Source organism: Lithobates pipiens, unplaced genomic scaffold (genome assembly GCF_037356315.1).
Source record: "Lithobates pipiens isolate NorthernLeopardFrog02 unplaced genomic scaffold, aLitPip1_a1.2 Scaffold_23, whole genome shotgun sequence".
NCBI lineage: Eukaryota > Metazoa > Chordata > Amphibia > Anura > Ranidae > Lithobates > Lithobates pipiens.
The window spans coordinates 69997161-70013104 of NW_027507785.1; the positions used below are offsets into that span (position 1 = coordinate 69997161).

The 15944-nt window shown below is 44.9% G+C and overlaps 1 protein-coding gene across 1 annotated transcript in view; it reads left to right on the forward strand.

Moving 5' to 3' along the window:
- RYBP (RING1 and YY1 binding protein) overlaps window positions 1-15944 on the forward strand; it is a 118310-nt gene that overhangs the window by 91003 nt on the left and 11363 nt on the right. Inside the window, exons 3-4 of the mRNA XM_077451832.1 lie at window positions 2047-2670; window positions 12378-12476. Coding sequence (XP_077307958.1) covers window positions 2047-2670; window positions 12378-12476 — 723 coding nt within the window. The remainder of the gene's footprint in view (window positions 1-2046; window positions 2671-12377; window positions 12477-15944) is intronic.

The following is a 15944-nucleotide window of genomic DNA, read 5'->3' on the forward strand; positions in this document are numbered from 1 at the left end:
GCCTGTTAGCGGGCATCCACTCACCTGCTGCCGCCACGTCCATCACCTTGTGTCACTGCCACATCACCAGCTGTCCCATTAAAGTGAATGGGACTGTCGGTGAGTCAACAGCGGGTCAGAGGAGCTGCTGCGGGGCCGGTGACAATTGCTCTTTATAAATTATGATTTAAATCGAGTTGGTATAAATCGAGCCTTTTTAGTAGTGATTTAAATCAAATCCACCCTGCGTGCATCACTACCCAAATAAAATTTGATGTCCTTCTTCTTTTTTTTTTTTCCCCACAAATAAGTTTTCCTTTGGTGGTATTTGATCACCTCCCTTTTGGTTTTTATTTTTTGCGTTCTAAACAAAAAAAATACCCACAATTTTGAAAAAAACAAACAAACCATAAACTGTATTTCTTGCTTTCTGCTATAAAACACATCCAATAAAAGGTAAATAAAATGTCTTCATCAATTTAGGCCAATATGTATTCTGCTACGTGGTTTTGATAAAAAATCCCAATAAGCGTATATTGATATGTTTGCGACTTATAACTGGACTGTGACATTGCGGAGGACAAATCTGACACAAAGTGACAATTTTTTGGGACCAGTGACACTAATACAGTGATCAGTGCTTAAAATATAAGCTTTCACTGCACGAATGACACTGGCAGGGAAGGGGTTACCATCAGGGGCAATCAAATAGTTAAATGTGTTCCTAGGGAGTGCTTGCCAACTGTGTCGGGGTGCTTGTACTGAGGGAAGGCAGAGATCCGTGTTCCTGCTTGGCAAAAACACAGGATCATAGCCTTCCCTTGTCACAGAATGGCGATGTGCCTTGTTTATATAGGCAGTCTCCTGAACGATCTGTGGGTCCTGGTGGACGTCCGTCGGACCAACTGATTGGTTCCCGATGTGTCCATTCACAGCGGGAGCAGGTCGCTGGTGGCGCATGTAAGCAGCCCAGACCCGGGAGTGGTAGAGGTATGTGATCCTGCACAAGGGAGTCGCTTTGCTGCCGTATATGTATTGTATACAGTTGGCAGGCGGTTAAACAGCGCAACTCTGGGGTTTTTATTTACATTAATCATGGCCACCAAATAGATCAGAGCATAAACTCTTATCCAGCATGGTTTTTCATGGGTTTCATGAATTTTCAAGCTACAGGTATTTTTGTTTTGGCCAATTTAGAGCTATTGGAGCTCTTGATGAATGCCCGCTATGCCATTTTCTTCCTAGGCCCTCTACGGTCGTAGAGGTTCTTTTTGGGCCCTTACCAGTTAGATGAAGGTTTTCACATCTAGTATGGACATTCCTGAATTTTTTTTTTCCATTGCTTGAAGGAGGAGACCAGTTTTTTAGATGCAAATATGATTGTATAGCATATTTTCAGGTGCTTCTGTTAAAGTCGGAGTTATAATGCGCAATTCTGTCTGCAAAAACAAAAAAAGCTCATGTTCCTTGAACGTCAACATAACTACAATATGAGTCTTGAGCTTCAAGAAACGGGCAACAAATCACTCAGATGTAAATGGGAGGGCTTAGTTAATAAAAAAAAATTAAAAAAATACAAATTAATATACATAATAGATATATCTATCTATAGATATAGTGTGTGTGTATAATCTCAGTCATGCAGTCTTTTAAATGTTGTTTGCATATGTACAGAAGAGCAGACGTGTTGGCTTACTACTGAGTTGTGCTTGCTGCTTAGTAGCAACATAGTAATTAGGCATTATGGGTTCTTTAATCTTGTGTTGGGTTAGTTCTGACCCATGTAGTTGGCTTACCCTGTAACTGGTTTTATTTAAGCAGTTGTTTAGTAAGGCTGTGGATTGCTTTTTGTGGAATAAAGAAATTGGGCAGCCATCTTTGTCAAAAAGAGGTCCGCTATGGCATATTATGTATTTCTGTCATGACCAGTTTACATTATGGGTTTTGCTCAGACAGATACTTTGACACTTGGGGGGGGGGGGCAGCTTAAGGTGGATCCTAATCCACTGGTTGGAACCATTACTCTATAAGGTATTTACCATTTTCTTTCAACTTTATGTTTTGCAGGAAGCCCAGAATAAACTCTCAACTGGTGGCGCAGCAAGTCGCCCAACAGTATGCAACCCCGCCACCTCCCAAGAAAGAGAAGAAAGAAAAAGTTGAAAAACCTGAAAAGGAAAAAACAGAGCGAGATAAGCTGGACAAGGAGAAACCTGAGAAGGAAAAGCTGGATCGAGAGAAACTGGACAGGGACAAGCTAGACCGAGAAAAATTGGACCGGGAGAGGCTTGATCGGGAGAAGCTAGACCGTGAGAAGCTGGACCGCGAGAAGCTTGATCAGGAGAAGCTGGACCGCGAGAAGCTTGATCGGGAGAAGCTAGACCGCGAGAAGCTTGATCGGGAGAAGCTAGACCGCGAGAAGCTTGATCGGGAGAAGCTAGACCGCGAGAAGCTTGATAGGGAGAAGCTAGACCGGGACAAGATGGACAGAGAGAAACTGGACCGGGAGAGACTAGATCGTCAGAAAATGGACAAGGAAAAGATGGACAGGGAGAAAACAGAGAAAGACAAAAATGATAAAGAAAAACCAGAAAAGGAACAGAAAGTAGAGAGGGACAGACATGAGAAGGAGAAAAATGAGCGAGACATTAGTTCAAGTGTTGTCAAGAAGACCACTAATAAAAAGATAAGGTAGGTTCACATGTGATGGTCAATCTGTACATGGAACATAACCACCAGGGCTACTGTGTACAGCTTCTTGTTGCCGTTTAAGACCAGGGTCCCACCACTGGTGACTCTTCATGAGCAACAGGATCATTAATGGGCCACGTAACTTTTTTTTTTTTTTAGTCACTTCCTTGCTTGTTGGACTAAAGATGTTCTCTCACGGCTCCCTACTGAGACCTTCTAACCATACTCCTTATGGTAAATAACAGGGATGAGCTCAGGCGTGTTAGGATCCTGGTTCTATCCCACCTTAGCTATCCTGCCAGGAAGCTGTCCCTGCATAATCATAAGCAGCCCAGAGGGGCTGTGCCAGAGGAAGGAGGGGTGGGGAGTAATGCAAACATGCAACTTTTTTTGCTTTAAAGAGGAAGTAAACCCTGATGGGTTTACTTCCTCTTTCATTCCCTGCAAAGGTAAAGCATAATGGACTACTATGCATCGCATAGTAGCCCATTATGTGTCACTTACCTGACACAGGAGCCAGCGAAGTCACCGATGTCCCCTGTAGTCCACCGCATCCATCTTCTCGGTGGGTCTCGCTGCTCCGCCGCTGTCATTCGGCGAAGCCGCAATGACGTCACTCCCGCGCATGCGCACGGGAGCCGCCACGTGCGGCATATTGCCGTTGACGGGTGCCGCGCTCAGTGTGCCTGCGTGCCGCTATCTACGGTGCATGCGCCGTAGACAGCGGTGCCTGTCTTTCGGGAAATATCTCCTAAACCATGTAGGTTTAGGAGATATTTCTTGGACCTACAGGTAAGCCTTAATCTAGGCTATCCTGTAGGTCAAAGTGTGTCGTAAGGGTTTACAACCACTTTAAGCTGCCATGGATGGTAAGGGGAAAGAGATGCACCTGAAGGAAATTCATACATACATGGGGAGAATGTACAAATGCCACCCTGATCATGTGTATCCCTTGCATCTTGGGTGGTACATACACGGCTTAGCACACATCAATTTAAATGATTGTACAGATTATACCACGCTCATCACTCATCCTAATACACAAGGTCATTAGCATCTTCAGAATCGTTTTTATTTACGACAGAGTTTCTTTTTTAATACTAAGCAGGGTCACCTGCATCTTAGAGACTGAGCACACTAGGCAGAGGGGGCTGCCTGCTTCCTAGAAACCAAGGACACTGGACGGCAGAGGCTGCATGCATCCTAGCAACCAAAGGACGCTGGGTAGCAGAGACCTATCAATAGTGTTGATATTTACATGTCTGCCAACAGTAGGGTCCATGTATGCTGTATCTCTAGTTATATAAACGTCTAACAAACGTTAGATGCATACAGACATCTAAAACGCAGGATCTTTCTGCCAGCAAGATCCTTCATTTTACATTGAGAAATAGTTATGCTTGTCTGAGCCCTTAGATGTAAACAGTGCTGAGCAAAGTTCTCCTTTAATGTTTGCAATATGAAAAGCAAAGGAAGATGTTAAAGGCTCTTTAATGACCACAGATAGGCGAGAAATGCCGGCGCTGACAACCAACTGTCAGTGTTCTGGAAGTGTACGTTGTATCATTGTAAACATCATTGGCTCAGCAGATGCGTGAATTAAGAAGGGGAGTGAAAAGGCTCATTGTCTGCGAATAAAGACTGCACATTGTTTGCCTCCTCGTGTGAGAAACGATCTGAATTTGTGGCTGAAGAGCCCATAATTACTTGATATTGGGAGGTTGTGTATTTGTTGCTACGGTTTCAATAGCTCATTTACATTCCAAACCGGAGAAGGGATCAGCGCATTGCTGGGATGTATTGGCCAACAGATATTTGAACGGTGACAAAAAAATTCTCCTTTTATGTGTCGAGAGATTGAGTTTGGCCCAGAAATTATGTTTTAAATCCTGTTTCACGGTCCTGTAAGGAATAGCTGGAATAAAAGGTTATTGAACGACAGCCTAATTGGGATTAATGAGAAGTTTGTAAGAGAAATTATGCTTAAAGGTAAATGAAACCTACAAAAACACTGCAAGTATATGCCTACAGCTGAAAAAAAAAAATTATATATATATATATATATATATATATATATATATATATATATATATATATATACATAATATACCTTTTTATTTTTTTTGTTTAGTAGAGAAGTGTTTCTCTACACCCGTCCTTTTTTTTTTTCTTTTTCTTTTTTTTTTTGCCTTCACTCCTGATCATTTTTACACAACTGGAAATCTCTTCAAAATGTGGAGCATCCTCTAGGGCCACATTCACACCCTCGATTGGGCCCAACACTGATTACATGCCAGAGCTCCTGTGAGAATTTGAAAGGCAGTCATAGGCAGTAAGGCATTTCCTGACGGGCAGCTGCATGTACACACGCTGCCTATGATTGTTGGTGTGCAGTGCCAGCTTCCTGGTGGGTTCGATCCGAAAACACGCCCGAGCCCATCGCTATTTGAAAGCAAAGGGTGGCTGCAGGCTCCCGCAGCTAATCACTGCTGCTCACTTGTCATCACCCGCAACCGCACCATGAGCAAATACATAACACTGGCCATGGTTATCTGCGGGAGCCAGAAGCTTACCATTGCTATTCGCCGGGAACACCCACTGGTTCTTGCATGGAATGAGTGTTAAGCTCATTCGCCGGTGTAAATGTGGCCTGATACAGCTGATATCAGAACAAGTATCCCCATTATTATTTCCCTTTTTGTGTGCTTGTTTACAATTGTGATTTTAAAAGCTGCAGTTAAGCCGCACAGGTGTTCCATGCATCACTGTGCAGGCAGTCCCGTCCATGTCAATTGGGACCCACTGGTTGTACAGATACCACTGCTGTTCCCAAATTGACAACCCTGCAGATGCATGCCCCCGAACGCAGACAGTGTACTTTTGGGGCTGTGCATCGGTTCCTGCACAAATGTCAGATTGGGATCAGTAGCTGTGTTGCTGAAGCCGCTACGTCTCAATTGACATAAATTTGACTGCCTGCACGAGGTGCATGGAACGCCTACAGTCATGGCCAAAAATATTGGCTCCCCTGCATTTGTCAGATAATGCATCACTTCACCCAGAAAATTGTTGCAATTACAAATGTTTAGGCATCCTCATGTTTATTTCTTTGTATGGGTACGGCACAAAGAAGCGGCGAAACAAAAAGCCAAATCTGGCTCATTCCACGCAAAACTCAAAAAATGGACTAGACAAAATTATTGGCACCCTCAATTTAATATTTGCTAGTGCACCCCTTCGAAAATATAATTGAAATGAATCGCTTTCTGTAACCATTGAGTTTCTTGCATCTCTCTACTGGAATTTTGGACCATTGTTCTTTTGCCCAACTGCTCCAGGTCTCTGCGATTGGAAGGGTTCCTTTTTCGCAACTGCTGTTTTATGATCTCTCCACAGGTGCTCTATGTGATTTTAAACTGGACATTTCTTGGTGCTTTTTGACGTATGCTTTGGGTCATTGTCCTACTGCAAGACCCTTGACCTCTGATGGAGAAGCAACTTTGTGATACTGGACCCTACGTTGCACATCAGAATTCTTTGGTAGTCTTCAGATTTCATAATGCCATGCACATGGTCAAGACATCCAGTGCCTGAAGAAGCAAAGCAACCACGAAACCTCTGTGAACCCCCACCATGTTTTCTGAAAACAGTAGGATGGGCTTTACCAAAAAGGCTGTTATTTCGTTTCGTCTGTCCACAGCACATTCTCCCAAAAGGATTTCGGCTTCCTCCAATCTGACTTTTTTTATGTTTCTGTGCCAGCAGTGGGGTCTCCTACCATAGCTATCCCTTTCATTCAGATGACCACGTATAGTGTGAGCTGACACAGTTGTACCCTGTGCCTGAAGGCCAGCTTGGATTTGCCTGGAAGTTGATCGAGGTTCTTTATCCACCTTTTGAACAATCCTTTGCTGTGTAATCTTTGATCAATGTTTCTCTTTCGTCCACCTCCAGCCAGGAGATTGGTTACAGTGCCATGGGATGTAATCTTCTTGACAATGTTGCACACAGTGAACACAGGAACCTTAAGATCTCTGGAGATGGTCTTGTAACCTTGAGATTGTCCATGCTTTTCTACAATTTTTGTTCTCAAATACTCAAACAATTCTTTGCTGCTCTTTCTCTTCTCCATGCTCTGTGTGGCACATAGAGACACATAACAAAAAGGTTGAGTCCATTTTTCTAAATTTTTACTGGTTGCTGATGTGAATTCTATATTGCCAGCACCTGTTAATTGATACAGGTGAGTTTAATTACAAATTACAGGAGCATCACAAACTTGGAATGCAATTATTTCTTACAATTTTGATAAGGTGACAATTTTGTCCAGTCCATTTTTTGAGTTTTGCGTGGAATGTCTCAGATTTGGCTTTTTGTTTCTTCCTTTTTGTGTCGTACACAAACAAAAGAAATAAACATGAGAATGCCTAAACAATTGGAACTGCAACAATTTTCTGGGCAAAATGGTGCATTATCTGACAGAACTGCAGGGGTGCCAATATTTATGACTATGCATCCCAGTGCAGGTAAACAAAGCCCTCACACAGGTTTACGCTGTAGTACACCGGTGTCAACACCAATTTTTGTTTCCGTTCAACCCAGCAGGCTGAATGTAAAAAAAAATATGCAATCACTTGCTGTACTGACTATGTAATGTTAGTACAGCGATCTCCCTGTTGAGCAATCGTTTTCTGACAGGGTACCCCCACCTCGGGCAGAACACACCGATTCGAATGACGATCGGCTGCTGGTTTTCCAGACAGAAGCCGGACAGGCTGCTGTACATACTGGCCAAATGTTGGGCTGCTTCTGTTTAACAGGCCAATATCCGGCCGTGTATACCAACCTTTAAACTCTCCATCACATTTTTTTTTTTTTACATTTCAGAGTGCCTAATGCCTCTGCCTTGCCCAGATATTCTTTGTAAAACACAGGTGCCAGGGGCATTAATGTAATCAAAGTTGCCCATAAAAAAATATATGTATACAATGTACTCTGGTCACTGCTCCCAAACTTTAAAGAGGAAGTAAACCCTGATGAGTTTACTTCCTCTTTCATTCCCTGCAAAGGCAAAGCATAATGGACTACTATGCATCGCATAGTAGCCCATTATGTGTCACTTACCTGACACAGGAGCCAGCGAAGTCGCCGCTGTCCCCTGTAGTCCGCCGCATCCATCTTGCTGGTGGCGTCTCGCAGCTCCGCCGCTGTCATTCGGCGAAGCCGTCACTCCCGCGCATGCGCACGGCAGTCGACACGCGCGGCAGCTCCATTTTTGGAAATGCCGCGCTCAGTGCGCCTGCGCGCCGCTGTCTACGGCGCATGCGCTGTAGACAGCGGTGCCCATTTTCGGGCAAATATCTCCTAAACCATATAGGTTTAGGAGATATTGCTTGGACCTACAGGTAAGCCTTAATCTAGGCTTACCTGTAGGTCAAAGTGGTTTGTAAGGGTTTACAACCACTTTAAGGACCAGCTGAGATATATAAGGAAATTCCACAAAGGGAGCGCTGTTCCTGTGAATTAGTAGTAACAGACAATAAAATTAAAAGTTTAAACATTTAATGTTAATCGTATTAGGCCTAGAGGCGATTCAGTTCTCATTGTGCGCTATACAAGTATTTCATTTATTCATTCATTCATGTAACAAATGTCAAATGTTATACAATGAAAGGAAAGTACCCTGTGAGCACAGTGACTCACGTCTGCTGTGGTATTCTCCGCAGAACCAAGAAAAAGGGATGGATGTCTGTCACATACCCTAATTTTGTGGAGGAGGGATGGTGAAGCTGGAGAAATGCAGGCTACGCTCTTGGGTCTCAAGCAGTGCCAGATGGAAGGAGGATGTGGGAGAATCCCGAAACTCCTGGATGGAGGCTGGGAGCCCAGGAGGAGCTCGCTCCACTCCCAGTGGTCAGGGAGATGCTACAGAGCTGGTCGGTCCCAATCGGGGGGGAATACGACAGGAGCAGGCAAGGAGCTTGGACCCATGTTGGAGGGCAGCAGCAATCACAGGCAGGCTCAGTCTATAGAGCAATGGAAGGGAGGGAGGGTGTGGATGTTGTGAAGAAATGTTCTTCAACATCCACACCCTCTCTTCTATTGCCCTGTGGACTGAGCCTATGGTTCCAACATGGACCCAAGCTCCTTGCCTGCTCTTGTCGTCGTCCGTCCACCCCCCCCCCCCCATTTGGACCGACCAGCTCTGTACCATCTCCCTGACCACCGGGAGTGGAGCGGGCTCCTCCTGGGCTCCCTGCCTCCATCCAGGAGCTTCGGAATTCTCCCACATCCTCCTTCCATCTGGCAGGGTTTGAGACCCGGGAGCGAAGCCTGCATTTCTCCGGGTTAACCATCCCTCCTCCACAACATTAGGGTATGTGACAGCCATCCATCCCTTTTTCTTGGTTCTGCGGAGAATACCATGGCAGACGCGAGTCACTGTGCTCACAGGGTACTTTCCTTCCATTGTATAACATTTGACATTTGTTACATGAATTGATACGATTACCATTAAATATTTAAACTTTTAATTTTATTGTCCGTTACTACTAATTCACAGGAACAGAGCTTCCTTTGTGGAATTTCCTTATATATCTCACATTTATAAAAATGTGATGGAGAGTTTAAAGGCTGGTATACACGGCCGGATATTGGCCTGTTAAACAGAAACCCATGTTAAACATGAATCAATACTATTGCCATTAAAGATTTGAAACTTTAAATTTTATTATCTTACTACTAATTCACTAGAACAATGCTCCCTTTGTTGAAATTTCAGATCTACGGTACTTTGTGCATTTTCCGGAGGGTATTCTGGAACTTTTGTCATTGTCTAACCTTAAACTACAGACCACTTAGATCCTTACTTTTGAAGTAATGAATTTGATACTGCTTGATTTTTTGATGCAGAATCTGCACAAAGGTGCAACCAAACTAACCTTAACCAAACCAAATGGTGTCGACCATAGGGACACTTGTGTAAAGATATTGCACATACTTTTGTTATCCACTGCAACATTTCAGAACCACAACTCCATGCCATAGCCCTGACTTCCTGCTATTTGGACAACTTGTAGATACCATTGCTAATGCCAGAACTTCAGCTTTTCCACATATAGGGTCTTCAAAGACTTCCTACCCTCAGCCAGTTTATCAGTTTGTTAACCTTTTAAAGACCGTTTTGCTGGATTTGGGTCCTGATGGTAGGAACCAAAAAAACATGGCGGTGATGACAGGTATTCAACCTACCTAAAGTGTCTATTACCTTGATGGGGAGTAGCGAAGTTTCAATACACAGGATGCTGTAAAGGTAAGTATGTATGCATGTTGATGCCAACACATTTCAGGGGTGTAGAAGAACAGACGACTTAAAACAAGTGCTGAAAGAAGCTGTGCTACTTCACCAGCCCGGATCAGAAACCCTGCATGTACTACAGTCAATCCACTATATGCTAAATCCAATATTGAGCCCTGATGAAGCAGTTTTATTACCCCTGAAACACGTTGGCTATCTAATCTTTTTTTTATGTTGTATTGTAAAAAACATTGTTTATGGATGATTCAACGTCTGTTGTGGCCTTCAATTTTTAGACAGTCTTAAATACAAAATTGGAATAATTTTGATGGTTCAACCTCAAGCAACACCTAACAAAGATGGCACCTCATCCCTGAAAGTTTGAAACATGAATCAAAGGACAGGAAGGGAAATTAGGGATTTTTGCGGTGCTAATTAACAAAATACAATTAATTGAAGTACAAAATTAGTAGTACAAAAATTTATTAAGTTTGAGCTTAAAATCAGTAGCAATATATGCTTAAAAGATTCAGAATAATGCAATACAGTGGTTGTTCTCGTCAAGCACACATAGTCCCGACATGTTTCGCATTAGATTGCTTCTTCAGGGGATGTGTGAAAGTTTGAACAAGATCTTTAACCACTACGTTGGTGGTAAAGTAGTGGGATTGTCCACCTCGGGGGTTAGCCACAGCAGTGCTGAATCGCAGGGGGCTAAAAAGCCAACCCAAGAAAAGTAGGTTGGATAATTGTAAGCAGTGGGGACGCTCGCATTTTGAGAAGAAATCTTTTTGAGCAATCAGGGAGACACACCTGCATAGAAATACCAGCGAAAAGTACAGAGTCTGAACGATCAAGCGTCACCCCATCCCTAATTTCCCTTCCTGTCCTTTGATTCAAGTCTTAAATACAAACCAAGGTAATAAACGCGTGATCTGGCTCTCCTGTGTCTGACAGAAGTGGCTGCAGGGGAGAGGAGGGAGCACTGACAGCAGATGGGCCATAGGATCCTACGGGTGACTTCGTCGCTTCCAAAAATCACCAGCCACTGTCGAGCACTCTCTTCTCTCCCCTGCAGCTGCCACTGACTGACACAAGGAATAACACGTGACAGGACAAGAGCGGGAAAATGGGTGTTTACGCCTTTCTTGTACAAGTTAGTCAGCATAGATGTTAGGGAGGGGAGGGAACGTTTTTAAGATTAGTTAAGTATAGCCCGCAATGCCACTTTAAAGTGGAAGTAAACTCCCCTATCGTTTTCAGCCAAGGAAGCGGCCATCTTTGCCTCTGTTTAATCTTCAACTGCTATGGTGCTGCACATGTGATTCGTTATGACACCAGCCATTGGATGGTTTGATAGTTTGGCTTAGAGCACAGCCAATGTGCAGTTAGCATTCCCGGCATGCCTTTTTTTTTTTTTTTTTAACTGGTTAAATCGATGGCTTTACTTCCACTTTAACTTAAGGGCCGGTTCACACAGGGGGCGATGCGAGGCGACACGACTTGCCTCGCCGCGACCTGACAAGTCGCCCCCGTTCTGTACAATGGAACCGTTCTGAGAGGAGCGACTCGAGTCGCTCCGACTCAGAAAAAAGGTTCCTGTACTACTTTCGGGCGACCTCGGGGCAACTTGCATTGACTTCTATACAGAAGTCGTTTGCAAGTAGCCGATGAGGTCGCGGCGAGGCAAGTCGGTGTCGCCTCGCATTGCCCCCTGTGTGAACCGGCCCTTAAGCTATTCAAAATTTGTCTTTTTTTTTTTTTTTCTGAAAGCACCCAAAATAACCGTACAGGTGATCAAATACCACCAAAAGAAAGCTCTAAATGTGGGGAAAAGGGACATCAATTTTATTTGGGTACAGTGTCACAAGACCGCGCAATTGTCAGTTAAATTAACGCAGTTCTGTATCCCATAAATTGGCCTGGTCATGAAGTGGGGGGGGGGGGGGGCCTTCTGGGGCTGAAGTGGTGAAAGGGAACCTTGGCTAGTAGAATATATGCCGTTGGCTACTTAAAGGTACAGGGTCGAGCTCTGCCAATACAACCTAACAGGTCTGATCTCCATTCCGCATGCTTCTTCCAAGCCCGACAGGATCAGTATCGTAGAGCGCAGATTGCACAGGTCAGCAGCCAGGGATCCCATCATATCTGTGCTCACAGGCTAAGCAGTATAATGGCCATTATGGCTTGCCAGCAGATGATTGGTACACCATGCTGGGATTTGTAGTTCCAGCAGTTGCCAGGAGCCACAGGTTCCCCGCCTTGGGCTGACGAGATAGCGAGCATTCCCTATCTCTCCACATTGTACAGCTCATGCTAGCCAAACAGACTGATGACTTGGCACGTGTGTCTGTATTGACATAAACAGAATCTAAATAGCGTGTGTTGTTTTTGGTTGTCTCTCCCGCAGACCAAAGCCAGATATTCACAGAGACCCACAGAGCGAAGTGAACAGTATTCAGTCTGCAAATTCAGTGACAAAGATCGGCAACTTTAACCACACTTCTAGGTAAGTGCCATTGACAAACAGAAGGGGTGTTGTATTATTAAAGTGTATACACAGCCAAAACTTTTTTTTTTTGGTTTCTGTTTTAAATCAAACCGGAAAGAGTTGATGGCTAATCCCGCCTTTTGTAAAAAAAAAAAAAAAAAAAAATTTAAATGCGCCCATATTGTTTTAAAGTGCATTTAAGGCTCTATGCACATTCAGCACAACTCCCAGCATATTCCTTCTGCCTAGGCAGCCCAGGTGCAGTGTTCAGCCTTCCATTGACATGAATGGCTGTGCACTGCTGTTCTCTATGCACAAAATCAGAAAACTGAGCAGAGGAAATGCACTTGCAGTTACGCTGAATGGGCTTAGGCACACAATGTGAGAATGATCTTTTTAAATTTTTTGCATTAAACTGGTTGTGAACCTGGAAAATAAAATGCAAGCAGAACATTAAATCTAATAAGGAACAAGGGCACAAATCATTTGTGCATATTATGACAGGTGGAAAATAGCCTGTCGTCTGTAATCCTCCTGATTAAAAAAAAAACTGGCACCATGAAAAAAAAAAAGTGCCACCACACCCCCTTTTCCTTTGATTGACAGACTGTGTAATATGACAAGGGCCTGAACCTGTGTGAAGAGGGTGTGTCTGCTGCTCTGAACCTCACTGTGACTGAGGTCAGAGCCGAGTTTACTTTCACTTTCCTCTCCTCCAGAGAGCAAGTTACAAAGCTCACTGACTCTCAGAGCGTACAGAGAGACACCAGAGAGATCAGGGAGAGAAGGAGCATACAGAGAGACACCAGAGAGATCGGGGAGAGAAAGAGCATACAGAGACACCAGAGAAATCGGGGAGAAGGGGAGCATAAAGAGAGATCAGGGAGAGAAGGAGCATACAGAGAGATCGGGGAGAGGGGGAGCGTACAACGAGAGATCGGGGAGAGGGGGAGCGTACAACGAGAGATCGGGGAGAGGGGGAGCGTACAACGAGAGATCGGGGAGAGGGGGAGCGTACAACGAGAGATCGGGGAGAGGGGGAGCGTACAACGAGAGATCGGGGAGAGGGGGAGCGTACAACGAGAGATCGGGGAGAGGGGGAGCGTACAACGAGAGATCGGGGAGAGGGGGAGCGTACAACGAGAGATCGGGGAGAGGGGGAGCGTACAACGAGAGATCGGGGAGAGGGGGAGCGTGCAGAGAGATCGGGGAGAGGGGGAGTGTGCAGAGAGCATACAGAGAGACACCAGTGAGATTGGGGAGAGGGGGAGCGTACAGAGAGACACCAGTGAGATTGGGGAGAGGGGGAGCGTACAGGGAGAGCATACAGAGAGACACCAGTGAGATTGGGGAGAGGGGGAGCGTGCAGAGAGACACCAGTGAGATTGGGGAGAGGGGGAGCGTGCAGAGAGACACCAGTGAGATTGGGGAGAGGGGGAGCGTGCAGAGAGCATACAGAGAGACACCAGTGAGATTGGGGAGAGGGGGAGCGTACAGGGAGAGCATACAGAGAGACACCAGTGAGATTGGGGAGAGGGGGAGTGTGCAGAGAGACACCAGTGAGATTGGGGAGAGGGGGAGCGTACAGGGAGAGCATACAGAGAGACACCAGTGAGATTGGGGAGAGGGGGAGTGTGCAGAGAGACACCAGTGAGATTGGGGAGAGGGGGAGCGTGCAGAGAGACACCAGTGAGATTGGGGAGAGGGGGAGCGTGCAGAGAGACACCAGTGAGATTGGGGAGAGGGGGAGTGTGCAGAGAGACACCAGTGAGATTGGGGAGAGGGGGAGCGTGCAGAGAGACACCAGTGAGATTGGGGAGAGGGGGAGCGTGCAGAGAGACACCAGTGAGATCGGGGAGAGGGGGAGCGTGCAGAGAGACACCAGTGAGATCGGGGAGAGGGGGAGCGTGCAGAGAGACGCCAGTGAGATCGGGGAGAAGGGGAGCGTGCAGAGACGCCATACAATGTGAATTAGGTTATAACATTATCTACTAAACTCTGAAAAAGAATGGTGTACAGGGCTTCAGTTATGGAACCGCATGAAGTATCGGTGGATTACAAGTGCAATGAGGTCACCTCACTTGTAGTCTATAGAGATCTATGAGACCCTCTGCAATAGTGGCAGATGTGACTTGTAGTCTTCTCGTGCACAGATCCTGAGCCACACACACCAGCAACAAATTAAAAAATACAAGGGAGAAGATCCCCTGGATTTAGTAAGAAGTGTTGGTGGGGGGGAGGGGGGGGGGGGCTATGGAGTGTGACCACCCATCTGTCTGACAATGGTGGTCAGGACAAACTGAGAAGGTGAATTTCCCAATTGGGTACATACATTTTTAACATCACTATTTTTATAATGTATGTAATGCCATCATAGCATTCAGTTCTGAGACCTGCATATAGTCAAATGCAACTTTTCTCAACCCCAGTCCTCCCAGTAGTTCATAGTAGGGAAACCTACACCTTTTTGGGTCGTAAAAATCACCAAATAGTAATTTACTATGAGATTATTGCATTTCTGCTTGCTTTATCTTATTTCGATTTGAATGTAGATTTATAAGCCCCTCTAATGGTCGCGTTTATTGTGGGAATTAGGATTAGCAACCCTAAATGAGATCAGCTCAGTTAGGGCCTGTGTCGGCAGGCTTTTGCTGGTGTCAGATCTGCTAAAAGTCTATAAGAATACAAAGACAGTTAAAGCACGTCTGTTGCACCCACAAGGAAACCTCAATGATGTCAGAAGCATCTCAAACTAATCTAAGCACGTATCATTTTCCCTTTGAAGCCTATAGACACAGGCCCTTAGCCTTATTGACAGCCTGCTTTACAGGTCAGCCAGTGCAACAGTCCGCACACAATTTCATTTTACGGCCCCGACCAAGGACTGTGTACCATCACAATGCTTGCAATGGGGAGCTTTCATTGCTTAACGCAGCCTTCGCTCTCCATTGTGTGCAGCCCCACCTCTGGGGCTATATAGTGAAATTTTCAAGTGTGCCTGGATGATTGGAGAAGTCGATCATAATAGGGAAGTGCAATGGGGGCTGCGGGTTCATCTTGATTTTATTATTATTATTATTAATTATTTTTTTTATTTTTTTATGAAAAGCCAAATGTAGCCTTTTAAATGCAAGCTCTGCACCATGCATGTCAGTGTCGCACAATGGATGTGTGTTGCTGATTCACTACTAAAATCACTGAAGCAAAAGACATTTTATAAAGTGCAGCTGGAAAAGGGCAGGGGGGGGGATTCTTAAAGAATGAACAGGAGAACTTGGCCTTTTAATATGAACAGTTTTTGATTAAGAAGTGAAGGGCTATAACCCCTTTCAAGATTGTATTGCTTTGTCCCTAATGGGGAGAGCTCTGGTCACGTCCTGTTATGGTGACCTCACAGGAAGTGAGAAGGATCTCCCAAACATGAACACAGCCATGAAATACCGGACAGTGACTCTTACCCTTCCTGGAAAGAAAGGCAGCGTTTAT